The 14,728-nt window shown below is 41.0% G+C and overlaps 1 protein-coding gene across 3 annotated transcripts in view; it reads left to right on the top strand.

The window, feature by feature from the left end:
* The window catches only part of MTA3 (metastasis associated 1 family member 3), a 228,140-nt gene that overhangs the window by 55,452 nt on the left and 157,960 nt on the right, over positions 1 to 14,728 (top strand). For all 3 annotated transcript variants that reach the window (XM_048495449.1, XM_048494638.1, XM_048493832.1), the window contains exon 8: positions 7,494 to 7,593. In XM_048495449.1, coding sequence (XP_048351406.1) covers positions 7,494 to 7,593 — 100 coding nt within the window. The remainder of the gene's footprint in view (positions 1 to 7,493; positions 7,594 to 14,728) is intronic.

Genomic DNA, 14,728 nt, shown 5'->3' with positions numbered 1-14,728 from the left:
GTGAAATAAGTCCTGAAGGACATGTTCACTGATATTAAGAAAACATCTCTCCAGCTGCATGGAATGGTTTCATTAAATGTATACTCTTTCCCTCAGGAAACAAATCAATAAGAAGCTTTCTGAAAAGCAAAGCAACAAACAAAAAATGTCCAAGTTAGTAGAACTCAGGGGGCACAGTGATATGTACGTTCCTGAAAAAGGGAGCAACACTGAATGCAGTTGTCTTCAAATCTCTTCTCTCTGACCCTTCTGATTCAAAATACAGGGCAGTGATAGCTAGCTTCTGTATTCTTGGTAATTACAGTAGCCCCCAAGTGGCAGCGTATGGAGCAGAAGGATGAGAATTGCTCCAAAAACTGCAAGTTCTCAAAAAACTGATCCTGTCATGAACTGTCAGACTCCGTAATAAAGGCAGTAACACAGTAATTTGACAGTAATTTGGCTACTCAGTTATGATGCACGTTCTCAAACATACCTTGAACAATATATACAAAATCTAAAGAAGTAACATCAAAGTGTGGACTTCCTCTTAAAACTTGAACAACACTGTTCTTTTTCTTACAGCAAACCACCTACAGTTGCGTTTATTAAAACATTTGTTTCTAAACATGGGGGAGTGAGTGTGTTTAGTGCATCCTGTAGCACACTAGGGACCTGGTAAAATAGTTTTGAGGTCTTTGGAGGTACCAGTTAGCTATCCCTAGTATTGACTAGAGAAGGACTGTCCATAAGATAGCTTTGGATATTAAAAGTAGCTTTGGATTCATCATGGGCAGCAGGATAGAGGAGCAATGGTGCGAGTTTCTACTTAGCTAGGGCGAGAGCTTTGTCCATGGCTGAGTTCAATTTCCAAAATTGTCTGTTTTGACTAGCAGCTAGAACTCAATACTTGAACAGATAGTATTTAGTGGTTTATGAACGAGTGAGTAATCCCTTTGCTAATAAACTACATTCTGCGAGAGCAAACCACTTGATATTTTCTGTGTATGAAGGATACAAGGGAGGGAAGCAAATATAGGTTAGTTTGAAAAAACAATGGTCAAAGATAGTTTATTACATCCCAAAGTAAGATTCTAGGAATTAGTTCACCTGTTACAACTGCAGTTCAAGATTCCTTCTCTTTCTGGCTTCAGTTTAATGTCCTGGGGCCATACTCTCAGTACTTCAATACTTTGGTTCATGAGGAAAAAAATACAATCTCCCAAGGATTGAATGCAGGGCCAAGTAATAAATCATCTGTCTGTCTGTCATGCACTTATTGCTGCCCATAACCAAAGTTCCGGGGGGGGGGGGGGGGGTTATAAAAATACTTGTCATTATTAGTTGATATTTGTTAACACTAACTGTTCTTCAGTTTTAATAGTTAATAAAGGATTAGTTAATAAGGGATTAGTTAGAGCTTCAGATATGTTGGCATTATATGGGGTTTTGAAAGTCAAAGCCAGCACCTTGAATTATGCCTGGAGGCAAATTGGAAGTCAGCATACTTTCCTGCTTGTTCAAGGCCCACTTCTGTGTGACAGATCAGCAATCCTAATTAATTCAGAGGGAGATCTGGGAGCAGCAGTCGCGTAGTGGTTAAGAGCAGGTGCATTCTAATCTGGAGGAACTGGGTTTGTTTCCTCGCTCTGCCGCTTGAGCTGTGGAGGCTTCTCTGGAGAATTCAGATTAGCATTCGCACTCCAACACAGACCAGCTGGGTGACCTTGGGCTAGTCACAGTTCTTCTGAGCTCTCTCAGCCCCACCTATCTCACAGGGTGTTTGTTGTGAGGGGGGAAGGGAAAGGAGATTGTAAGCCCCTTTGAGTTGCCTACAGGAGAGAAAGGGGGGTGGGTATAAATCCAAACTCTTCTTCTTCTACCTGATTACAATCCCAAATCATGAAGAGCAAAGTCTAAGGACTAGTCACATGCCAGCTGGGTGACCTTGGGTTAGTCACAGTTCTTCTGAGCTCTCTCAGCCCCACCTACCTCACAGGGTGTTTGTTGTGAGGGGGGAAGGGAAAGGAGATTGAAAGCCCCTTTGAGTCTCCTTACAGGAGAGAAAGGGGAGGATATAAATTCAACTCTTCTTCTTCTTCTTCTTCTTCTTCTTCTTCTTCTTCTTCTTCTTCTTCTTCTTCTTCTTCTTCTTCTTCTTCTTCTTCTGCTGCTGCTGCTGCTGCTGCTGCTGCTGCTGCTGCTGCTGTTGTTGTTGTTGTTGTTCGGGAAAATAAACTTTTATCTTTAATTGCAGCTGGAAATTACTGTTACATAAATATATAGGTGAGACAAACCTTACTTTTATTACTGTGTGTGGCCAGGCAAATAATTTGTACTCTAAACATATGCAATGCAAATATGATCTAGTTTCCCATGTAGCCCAAATTTCCAGCAGAGAAGCCTGAAGAAGCTGTCATTTCTCTCCCACCCACTCTTATGTTAAAGTTGGTGCAGGCTTAGGTCTCACTCGTCTTAGAGGAGTGCCCACTCACTCTGACATTGGTAAAGGTGTACTATAAGCTTGGAAGGAATACTGAGAATCCAGAGGGAGATCTGGAAAAAAAGTCTATTGGGAAGTGGGGAGTACAGAAGCTGTCCTGGAAAATTAGCAAACTCAAACAATCATAATAATATCAACCGCATAGTGATAATAAGCCAACATTAGAGTTCTAGCATTACAGCCAAATATTCCAACCACTCGCCCACGCTGCAATATGTTCAATTGAAGTAGAGGAAGCAAGCAACCAAAGAAAGAAGATGAAGTAAAAACACTAATTCATGTAGGTTCTGAGCTGACAAACTATGCGTCTGCTAAGTTAAAGAGGTAAAGGAGGAGGAGATTCAAATCCTAGCAACATCTCTAAAAAATAAAGGTAAGAAAGGCAATATATAGTGATACGGAGTAGGTTGCCTAGTAGTAGTCTTATTTATTTTTTGTACAGCTGGATACTTAGACAGCTTACTATTTTGTTTTTCTCTGATGGAAAAACTCTTCTTTCAACACAGGGAGCCTGCTTCAATGGGAAAGGAAGGATGGGAAAATTGTGTCCAGCTTATATAGACCTGATTATGTTAGTTAAGATCCAACCCAATCTTCATGAGTGGTGGACTCTAATCTAGTGAAGTGGATTTGTTTCCCCACTCCTCCACATGAAGCTTGCTGGGTGAGCTTGGGCTAGTCACACTTCTTTCCAAACTTCTTCAGCCCAACCTCCACATGAAACTTGCTGGGTGTCTTTTGTGAGGAGAGGAAAGGAAAGCGATTGTATGCCACTTTGACAGTCCTTAAAGATACAGAGAAGCAAACCAACTTAAAAAAAAATGTTCGCGTACACACAGCAATGGATGTAGAAATCCAGTTTCGATTTCAATAATGTTAATACTTCCATTAAGATCCATAAGCAAGTCGCACATGGCTTTTTTTTGACAAAGGTGATAGAATTAATATCTTCTGAATGGTTGACTGTAGCTTTCCCCAGCTCTCCTACAATGTGATTCCCCTCCCCCACAGTGAGAGAAACTGTCAGCCATTTAGTTAGCTTCTTCTAATAGAGCTGATCATTTAATTGTGAAATCTGTTTATCCAGTTGTGAGACATCTGCTCAGCCAATTGTGTGCTTATTATTTCCTTTCAGGCTACCAGTGCACGCTGTCTCCAGCTTTGGTGGCTATTAAGGACTGTTTGCCTGAATAACTTGTTTCTGTATTCGCTCTAATTGGAAAACACCACGCTCAGTGTTTCCTTCCTTCTTCACTTTTTAAAAATTGATTAACAATAACCACACTCTATGGAGAGTCTGCTGATGTTGGTCATGATAGTCTAATCTGCAACATTACCTACAAGTTGGGGCGGAGGGTTGGGTTGGGTTGGTAATGTGTTATTTAAAAATGAGATTTCCCATTGTCTATTTTCTGAGAAGGTATAGAAATAAATATATGATTGCTTTTGATAGCATAATCACTTTTTAAAAATGAATAAATAAAGCAGGTTGGAACTGTACTGTTCTCTTACACATGCATTGCAGAACAAGAATATTGATTATTTTTTTCTTTTTTTGCACAGTGAAATGTGAAGCAGAGCAGGCACTTTATTTTGAGTAATAATAGTTTTTGTTTGGGGGGAGGGGTTGTTGCCCTTTGCTCTTTTTAATGATTTGACAAGTCCTGTACAGGCATAATATTTCCCATTCTCTTAAACTGAGCTGCTGGGGTGGGGGGGACTCCAGGCTCCGTGGTCATTCTGTTGGTCCTAGCAGCTGGGCAAGGTGCAGCTAGTATGTATCAAAAATTTCAGTAGCTCCTTTATTGAAGAAGGGTGAAGAGCCAGGGCAGCAACTGTAATGCCACTTGTTGATCTTCCATTGAATATGTTGGGGAAGAGATGGGGTTCAAATTTTCAGCAACACTCTTTCAGCCAAATCTTCCTTGTGAGGATAAAATGGGGGCAGGCATTTAGTCTGCAGCTACTTGATGAAATGGCAGAATATTGCTTTAAGCAAAGGAATAGGAGATAATGCATAGAACACTCATGCCTAACTTTCAAGTAACCTATTCATGCTGACAAGTAGTCCTGATTTGGTTCCATATGATGTTTAAGTTGGATCTCAGTGACGTAAGGGATGTCAAAACGTCTGTGATTTGATGTAAGAAAGATAAAGAGTGCTCCTTGGATTTGCATGATCCTGTCGTCTTTTTCTTCTTTCTACTGACACCTCCCTGTATAATCCATTTTAAACCAGAGCTTCATATTTTGGTTTCAAACCAAGTGATCCATGTTTAGATTGGTGCAGTGATAAGAAGGAAGACAGCAGGAATGGAGGACAGCAGGGGAGGAGCTGACTTGACACTCCTGAATCATAGTAAAACAATTGGGAAATGTTCCAGCACTTGATCATTCTGTAGCTCTTAGTTTCTGTAGACTATAAATAATTACGCAGTGAGAGTTGTGAGTCAGGGAAGTTCATGCCAAAGTGTACCTGAGAGGCCAGAGTTTCCCTTGGTGTTTCTTTTGTGACCGCCTGCTAAAATGAAATAGCCCTTTGTCTTTAGAGGAGTGAGAACTGCTTCAGAAAACATCAGCAAAAATTCCAGGTAGAATGCATGGTTCCTTAATTCTCAGGTGTTGCTATATTGGAGGAGGAAAATATAGGTTGACATTTCTCATAAGCAATTGAATTGCTGTTTATCAGATGGTTGGTGTAGAGATTTGGTCATACAGTAAGCTCTATCTATCATGTATTTTTATCACAGTAGTAGCCTACCCTTTCTCCAAGTAGCTCAGGGAAGCATACACAGTGTGACTTGATTTTATTGTCATAATAACTCTTTGAGAGTTAGTTGACTGGCTGAAGTCACCCATGTTCAGTTCATTTTATCATTAATGAGGGATTTGTATGCCATTGAATATGGAAAAGCCGAAGAGCTCTCTCCTTTCCGCTGCATCCTCGAGACTGGTATTCGCGATTATAAGCTTTGCAATTACTAAAGCTGGTGCTACTATTTTACCTATTTGGAAAAGTATGTATTAGGTAACACCATTTGAAAGTAAAGAACCAGGCAGAGAAACTTCATGTTTTCTTTGGAGACTTGTGTCTAAAAGAGTTCGCTGAATCAAAGCATCTATTTTTTGGATGGGAAAATAGGTACTATATTGAAAAACAGACTGTTTGTAAACAAGAATAAATTAAAATGAATTCATCATCAGACATGGCATGTTTTGGTCTCCCATGCCAGAATCTCTCTGTGTTGTTTTGGCATATAGGAATATGTATGCCAAACAGCTATCAAACACCCACCCTCCAGCAACACGCTTCCCTACCTGTTAGGCCTCTGTTTCTCTTCAGGGAGAGGGTGCTGTTACTTTATATCCTGCATGGCTGGGGTTGGACTTTATGGCCCTTGTGGTCTCTTCCAACTCAATGATTCTCTTCCAACTCTATGAGATGAAGCAGAAGAAAATATCCATTCAGGCTGAAGTCTTGCATATATGAAGGGTGGTTGGAGATACTCAGTAAGCTCATTTAATACCTGAATGAAATATACATATTTACTGCTTAACACAGCCCATCTTTCCTCATTATAGAATTTTGCGAAATGAGTATATCATCCAGTTAAACACCCAGTTTTGTCACTAAGCTGCCTTATGTTGAAACAACTACAGCTTGCAGCAAAAAGTTTACATACCTTCTAAATGCCCCCCTGATTTTAACATACCTTTTAAACCCCCCTCTGCTCCTGATTTCTGATGACCAGCTAATACTGAGTATATAACTAAAATGCAGATGTCAAACTGTGGCAGGGTTAGGGTTAGGGTTAGGGTTAACCATGGACAAGCTATTCCTACAACTGAAAACATGCTTAAATGGAATCTGAAAATGCTGGGTTTTTTAGTGTGTGTGTGTGGAGATAGCTGGCTGCATGTTGTTACACTGGATTTTATTATATCTATTTATACACAGGTTTTTATTATGTAATACTACTGGAAAGCAAGAATTTTTCAATGTTTTGCTAAATTATAGGTTGTCATTACAGATGCAGTAGGGAGTTCATGTTGTTACATAGATAATGCAGGATACTGTTGATACACCCTGTATATATACATATACTGTATGGCTGCTTGTGCCATTGTTTTGAAAATTGAGTTCATTGGGACAGAAGTCAGGCTTAAGACTGTGTATTTAGTGCTAAAATGTGAGGAACATCACATGGCTGAAATGAACTAGTGGTCATCTAGCTCAATTATCCATCCACTGCTGTCCTTCTTCCGAGAGGTCAACCTGTGCAGATCATGTTGCAGAACAGCAGAAATGGAAAATGGGTATATGTAAAAACTGTGCGCAGAGTAGATTGCCAGGTAAGGCAAAACGGTATGCAGTTTTGAAAGCCCACAGAATTCCATCCCTGACCTAGGATAGATTTTTTTTTGAAAATGAAGTAACAACATGAATTATCCAAGTCTTTAAAATAAGTTTACCAAAGTTTATATCCCATCTAATCTTTTGTTATTTCATTAAGGAATACTTAATGTACTAGATTGCAAAAGGACAAAACAAAAATAAATAGTTGCTTATGAATGCTTCCATGCACAGTCACACCTTCAAGGAATTTGAAGGGTTTCCTCATTGTGAGAGCAGGTGGCTTAGAAGAAAGCCAAAGATATTTACAAGTTTGCCTTATCTCACAGTATCACTCCCCCTCCCCCTGTAATTCTCCTAACTGCTCACTTGCATGAGTCAAGTGACACCTTTAAGACAATCAAAGTTTTCTTCTTGGTATAAGAAATGTGCATGCACGTGAAAGCTGATACCAAGAATAAAATGTTGTTGGTCTTAAGGATGCCACTGGACTCAAACTTTTTTCTGCTGCTTCAGACCATCAGACGAGCTCTGATATGCATCCTAGTAAACTGTGGGGTATGTATGAGAGAGTAGGTGCGCACATGATGACTTAATGTATCTGGATTTCATTTGTTTTCATGGGTGTTTTGCAACTCTTTTTTCCCCCTCCCTCAGTGCGGTTGGTACATTTGCTCGAGCTTTGGACTGCAGTAGTTCTGTCAGACAACCTAGTTTACACATGAGTGCAGCTGCTGCTTCCCGTGACATCACACTGGTGAGATACACCCTTCAAATGCTGTTTTTAAGTGTTGATGAAACTAGCTGGCATTTTAAAGAGTTTGATTCTAAGCAGATTAAAATTCTTCAACAATGTAAAGGAAATGATTTATTTTTTAAAAAAACAAGGAAGAAGGCAAAGTCAAAATATGCCTTTTTAAAATGTAATGTGAAATTCCTAGTGTGTTTTGAGATTTTTCTTCAGGACAGCTTTTAATACAAATGCATAAAACTTCTAATTTTCATGACTCCTTGCATGACTTCTGACTGCAAAAGGGAGAGTTGAAGTAACTGTTGAAAGCTAATATGAGGGAATTACTATGGATTGCATTTGCTGGGTTGGAGTTCACAGAAGACCGGGTGGCCGGGTCCCACTCCTGTCACCCCCCAGCAAGGAGGCTTTCTGGGTGACTTTGAGTAATTGATTCTCACTCAGCCTAACCTATTTTACAGTGTTGTTGTGATGATAAAAGAACAGAGGGAAGAATTATGTTGTAAGCCCATTTGGGTCCACATTGGGGAGAAAAGTGAAATACAAATATCAAATAAATAAACACTTACCTTTTCTTTGGTAGTTGGGGAGAGCTCTGGGGGAGGAGTGTTGTTCTGGGTATGGGCATCTAATTTCCTGCAGGGCTGCTGGTGTGAATCTCCTGAAAGGAACCAGTCAATTTTGCTAAAGTTTGCTTGGGAGGGCAAATGCTGTGGGCACCCAGTTGAAGGTGAACCTGATGCCCACAGAACGAGTGCCCAGCCATCCAAACTTTAGCAAAGTTTGCTGCACAGAGTCAGCTGGGCATAACAGCAAGCCCCTTTGGGGATCCATAACTTTGCCCCCCCTCCCCCCGAACCAAACTTCACCAAACTTGGGTGGTATCATCAGGACAGTCTCTAGATGATACCCGGAAATTCTGGAGCCAGTAGTTTTAAAAATGTGCCCCCTACAGGCCACAACTTGAAATAACACCAAAAAAACAACAAAAAAATCAGACTGACCCGAATATTCGGATATATCCGAATATGTTATTTGTCTTATTTGGGCATACAGATAATTTTATGCCCAAATAAATCTGAATCTAAATTTTATCAAATGTCTAGGGTATTGACCAAGCCTAGTAGGGACCACATTATTCCAATCTTGGCCTATCTGAACTGGCTTCCCAGTTTGTTTCTGGGCCCATTTCAAGGTACCACTCTTGATCCTCATAGTCCTGCATGGTTTGGAACCAGCATACCTACTCCTTTATGAACACACGTGGCCACTATGGTCATCCATAGAGGTCCTGTTTTGGGTGCCTCCACCTTCTGACAATGAGTGGCTGGCAATCTAATAAAGGGCCTTCTTGATTATGGCACCAAGATTCTAGAACTCTCTTCCCACTGAGATTTGTCTGTGGTCTTCTGTTGGCATTTGGTATTCCCTCAGCAATCTCTTCTTTCCAGCTAATGTTTTAATTGCTGTTTTTATGGCTTTATGAGAATTTGAATGTTGTTTTTAATTGTTTTAGTGATTTTTGTGTTTTGGGGGAGTTGATTTTAATGGGTTTAAAATGTGATTTTATCATGTATGCTTACAATTTTTAGCCACATTAGTGGCCTTTGTAAATAAATAAATATAAATTAACTAATACTTGTGCCATTAATTAATTAATTAATGCAATCAATTTAAAAAGATTCTGTCCTGATTGTCCATTGTGAGTCAAAGTTACATAAGAATTTGAAATTAAAGAATAATCATATTAAATGATAGGCAATCATAAATTTACCATAGGAGTTCTCCAAACAGAATGAAAATTTCCCCCTTTGGCTGCTCCTTACAGTTCACCTGGTTCCCAGAGGAGCATTGTAATAGTAGATGGGGCTGCATTTTGAGGGTCCAAAGTTATGAACCCTTGGAGACCAAAGAGCTTCACTTTAAAACCTGGGTGAGTATCACATCATCAGGAATAATCTTCTTGCTGAGGTAGGCCCAGCCAGAGTTTCAGGATATTTGGTTCAGGGGGTCCAAGGGAGATTATGGACCCCAAAGTGCGTGCTCCCATCCCCCCCATTGTTTCCAATGGAAAGTATGAATGAAGTAGATTAGAGGCTACCCTTTTTGAGGGTCCATAACTTTGGACCCCCCTGAACCAAACTTCACCAAACCTGGGTACAGTATGTATCAGGAGGTGGTCTCCTAAAAGGATACTTCTAGAAATGTTGAAGGTACTGCTAACATAGAAGCATTCCTCTCCCTGACAGGCACTCCTCAGATTTTCCCAAGATTCTCCCTTTAAATCACCCCCCCCCCTTCTGAGTGGATTTAAAGGGAGAATCAGGGCTTACAGAGCTAGTTTACTGTTTTTCTTTGAATATTCAAAAACATTTAACCTACTGATGCCTCAATTAATGTAATTTTATTGGTATCTATTTTTATTTTTGAAATTTACCAGTAGCTTCTGCATTTCCCACCCTCGACATATATGTGAGTCAATAAGTTTTCCCAGTTTTTTGTGGTAAAATTAGGTTCCTCGATTTATATGTGGGTCGACTTATACACGAGTATATACGGTATTAGATTTTCAGCATAAATCAATTAGTAGTCTTCTCTAGTCTTCACATAACCAGCTAGCTCCATAATTTTAGATATTCATCAGGTTATCTTTTAAGAGCTAGTGTAGTATAGTGTAGTGGTGAAAGTGTTGCCTGGAAAGAAGAAGAAGAAAATTTGGATTTATATCCCCTTTTCTCTCCTATAGGAGACTCAAAGGGGCTTACAAACTCCTTATCCTTCTCCCATCACAACAAACACCCTGTGAGGTAGGAGTGGGGCCTAGAGAGACCCTCTGTAGAAAGAATCTGCTTGACTAGCCCAAGGCTCCACTCAGAAGCTGAAATGTAATGTTGGAGTGCCTGGACAGGCTAATCTGAGATTCCCCAGGATAGAAGCCACCTCCCACCTAGCTCAGAAGGGACAGCAGAGAGCAGGGAATCAAACCCTGTTCCTCCTGATAAGAGTACACCTGCTCTTACGCCACTGCTGCTCCTAAGACCAAATCTCTGAGTGACCTTGAATGAGTCTTTGATTCATGGAAGAGAAGAAATATTCAAACATGGAGATGGTATAGTGGAAGTGTGTTACTTTTTAGTGAAAATCAAGCTATTCTCTTTAGGCTTTTTGAAGATATTATTCTATGTTAAATACCACTCTATTTATTGCCCTACGGATTGGTGGGCTTTAATTAGTTCTCAGAAGATTACTATAAAATTAATTCTGTGTTTCTATAGAAATAATAGAACATAAATATTTTTAGTCACCCAAAATTTTATTATTATTTTTTCAAATGCTAAAACAGCTAATTTACATGATATATTGATGTACATTAGTTCCTAAACAGGCATTCTAACAGAAGGCATATGGTATTACATTTAAGCATACTTAAATGACACAGTGTTATGTAATGTATTTTTAAATTTCAAGGGTGGTTTCTTGGCACTCCGATGAGTAGCACACATTAGTGTTATGGTGTGTTAACAAAAAGTATTTTGGCAGATGTATTGTCGAAGGCTTTATGGCCAGAATCACTGAGGTGTTGTGAAGTTTCCAGGCTGTATGGCCGTGTTTCAGTATTTTGGTAGAGTTCTGTATATCTTTGGAAAGATCAAGCAGTGAAGAGCATGGCCTCAATGATATCTGTGAAATATAGCAAAGTAGATGAAATTGCAGTTTGAAGCTTCTAGACCAGGGGTAGGGAACCTTGCCGCATGGCCAATCTCCATGATGTTGGGGCTGATGAAGGAACTTCACAATTCCTGAACATCTGGAGAGCCGCAGGTTCCTGCAATCCTGTTCTAGACTATCCAATAGCCAGTGGCCATGCTGAGGTAAACTGACCCAGAATGTAGTTCCTGAACATCTGGAAGCCACTTTCCGTCCTATTCGTACTCCACAGAAAAGTAAGAGGAGATGAATCCAGCCACAGTTTGTGTCCACAGATGAACTGTCTTCTTTATCTGGGTTTGTGTGCTGATAGTTAAATGTAAGCGTTCTTAGAAAATTACTACCGTGTTTCCCTGAAAATAAGACTTACTCCGAAAATAAGCCCTATCATGATTTTTCAGGATTTTTGGAGGAGGCTTAAAATATAAGCCCTACCCCAAAAATTAGCCTTACCGGTAGTTACAGATCAGGATGGTGTGATTCAGCAGGGTGCTCCCTGCCAATGAGGATTCAGCTTGCATCACATGTGACAGCGAAGCAAGGGAGCTGCTGAGAATTAATGAATTGTGAAGGTACCGTGTTTCCCCTATAATAAGCCCTACCCGGAAAATAAGCCCTAATGCATCTTTTGGTACACAATTTAATATAAGACCCTGTCTTATTTTCAGGGAAACCCAGTATTTGGAAATTAAACAGCACCCGGTCAAAGAAGTTCCGCCTCTGATAATAGGCGAACGGTTAAAAAAGTGTACCTATGACTCAAACGTATTTCGCAGCGACTCTATGATTTTTAAACAGCCGCATACCGAGGTCAGTGCCTCTAATCATCTGTTCTCGCGAGCCTTTCTGAGGTAGCCACCATTTTTTTCATAACAGCATTTGATTAGTTTCTGAAGTTCTACCTCCATTGGGCACTTCGGTACCATTAGTGATTTGTATGATATTTTGGTACTTGGTCAAAAGCCCTGCCGCTCGTACAATATAAAGCCCACCTTGAGTTTCTGTAATGTAGAAAGTCAGCCAATAAAGGTTTTAAATAAATATTATGAATTCTATGGCAAGATGCTAGCATATATAGCGTTCCCGCATATCTGGCCCATTTATTTCAGCTTATGCCCTTCCACAGTGGACCTGGCATCCACCAAAACAACACCACAAAATATTTTCCAATCACTCCCAGTTTGAAGATGGCACAGGATGGCTGTTCCAGGACTTGCTCTGGGACACAGAGGCCGTTTCCACATGGCCACGATTGGGATTGGGTCGGTGCACACTACGCCGACCCAACCCCCTTGGGACCGTTCGCACGAACGGTCCCAGAAACAACCGGGAAGATCGCCGCCAAGCTCGGTCTTCCATCTGACCTACTGTCACTGCAGCCAGCGCGTCAGCCGAGGTTTCCATTCTGCCCCCCCCGGCACGACCGCTCCGGCGTCGCAGGGCAGGGGGGCGTGTCCCCAGGCCTCAGCGACGCATTGGACAGCCGCAGTGACGGTAGGTCGACAGTCAAAAGGGGGGAGGGAGGGTGCCTTTGAGCCGCTGACGTTCACACGGCAGCGGCTCGAATCTGCCGTTTTCCATAAACCTCGCTTCGCACCGCTCGTGAGGCGCGAGGGCGGCGCGGCTGTGCAGCAGCTGCGCCCCCTGTGTGAACAGCTTCCTGGGGACGGCGTTTTTGCCGACCCCAGGGTGCTGTTAATAGCCCGTGCGGAAAGGGCCAGAGTTCTAACTTATAGTTCCATAGGTAACCACATGCCTCTCCAGACAAGGAGAGAGCCAGCAAGATGCCATACTTGCTCCTAGAATGATGCGCCCTGGAAGGAAGCATGTGCTTGTTCAAACTGCTGTGACTAGCTGGGGTGGAAGAAATCAGAGCCTGCAGTGTTGCCATCATTTCCCAGCTGGAGCCCTTGCCTTCCCCCTTTTAGGGAGGATTGCTTCTAAGTTGAGTAACAAATCTCTTGTTTATAAATTGAAGAAGAAGAAATTTAAAAGAGAAGCCCAAACCTTGCTGTCGAGAAGTCCAGAAAGAATTAGAAGAGTGTGAGAGATATTAAATTAAGGGAGAATCTCTGAACTGAAGGCATTGGAGGGTGATAGCTGTTTTCCGGCTGTGTAATAAAACTGCCACAACTGTTTGTTGAGTTGGCAGAGTGCCAAACCAAGATTGGAAAAGAAAGTCTGCCATGACAAGTCATTGAATAAGAAAGCGGAGCTAAAGCAGATCTGGAGACAGACTACTGTCAACTGTGGGCTACTGTTGCATGGTGCCATCTAGTGGCCATTATTGAGAATGGCTTTAACAAAGAAAGGCTTAGCTACCTCTTCAGAGGTCATGGAGATTTCCAGTAATGTGAAGGCTATGTCTGCCAATATATAGAATCTTCACTCTGAAATAGATTGTATTGGAAATATCCCAGGTAAGGAGTTGGGAAATCTAACAATGATGGCTAAATTATAGAAGAAGATTAAAGAAATAAAAACTGATCTTTAAAACAAAACTGTACAGGTGGAAGAAGACTTAAAGGTTACAAAGGAGGAAATCAAAGATCTGAAAGAAGTGCTAACACTGCACACTGGAACTTAAGGTGCACGAGCAAACATTTCTTCAACTTTAATATGAAGCCAGAGAAAAGGCCTTAGGACTGAGGAGGGTCACAGAAGAACAGAATCCTTCAAAAGATCACCTTAAACAGAAAATATCCTCAGCACTGGTCAAATTCTTGAAGATGGAAGAGGAAGATATGACTTCAAAGACTGAAAAAAAATCTACAGAGTGAATTCTAAAAAGCCAAAATCTTGTGGACTGAGCAGAGATATTGTCATCTTCTTCTACACAAAGGATTTTGCTGATCAAGTCCTAGAGGCCCATCGGAAATCATCATTCAAGATGGAAGATAATAAGGTTATAATAATGAAAGAAATATCAATGAGAGTCTTGCAAAAGAGAAATAATTATTCTTTTTAGGTGATCTCTAAAGAAGAAACAGATAAGATTTACATGGCTTAAATGAGAAGGTCTCTTTTTTACATACAAAGAACAGCAACAGAGAATCACCACTTCAGCCAAGGAATTCTGCAAGAGGAACAATAAGGATTTTACTTAAAAAAATATCTAGCTGTTGAATTTGTGAAACGTAAGAAAAAATGGATAAACAGATTAAATAGATTGAAATGTTAGATATTAAAAACAATAGAGAACCATTAGATGTCAGTTGCAATTATATAATTTACTGGAGGATATTACCTGGCCTCCACACAGGCCAGGGCTTTTACGGCTGGCCTCCACACAGGCCAGGGCTTTTACGGCTGGCCTCCACACGGGCCAGGGCTTTTACGGCTCTGGCCCCGGCCTGGTGGAACACTCTCCCTCCATCTGTCAGGGCCCTGCGGGACCTCAGTGAGTTCCGCAGGGCCTGTAAGACGGAGTTGT

Source organism: Sphaerodactylus townsendi, linkage group LG01 (genome assembly GCF_021028975.2).
Source record: "Sphaerodactylus townsendi isolate TG3544 linkage group LG01, MPM_Stown_v2.3, whole genome shotgun sequence".
NCBI classification, from domain to species: Eukaryota; Metazoa; Chordata; class Lepidosauria; order Squamata; family Sphaerodactylidae; genus Sphaerodactylus; species Sphaerodactylus townsendi.
The sequence above is the reverse complement of the archived record's forward strand: the minus strand, read 5'-3'. Positions and strand labels throughout refer to the sequence as shown.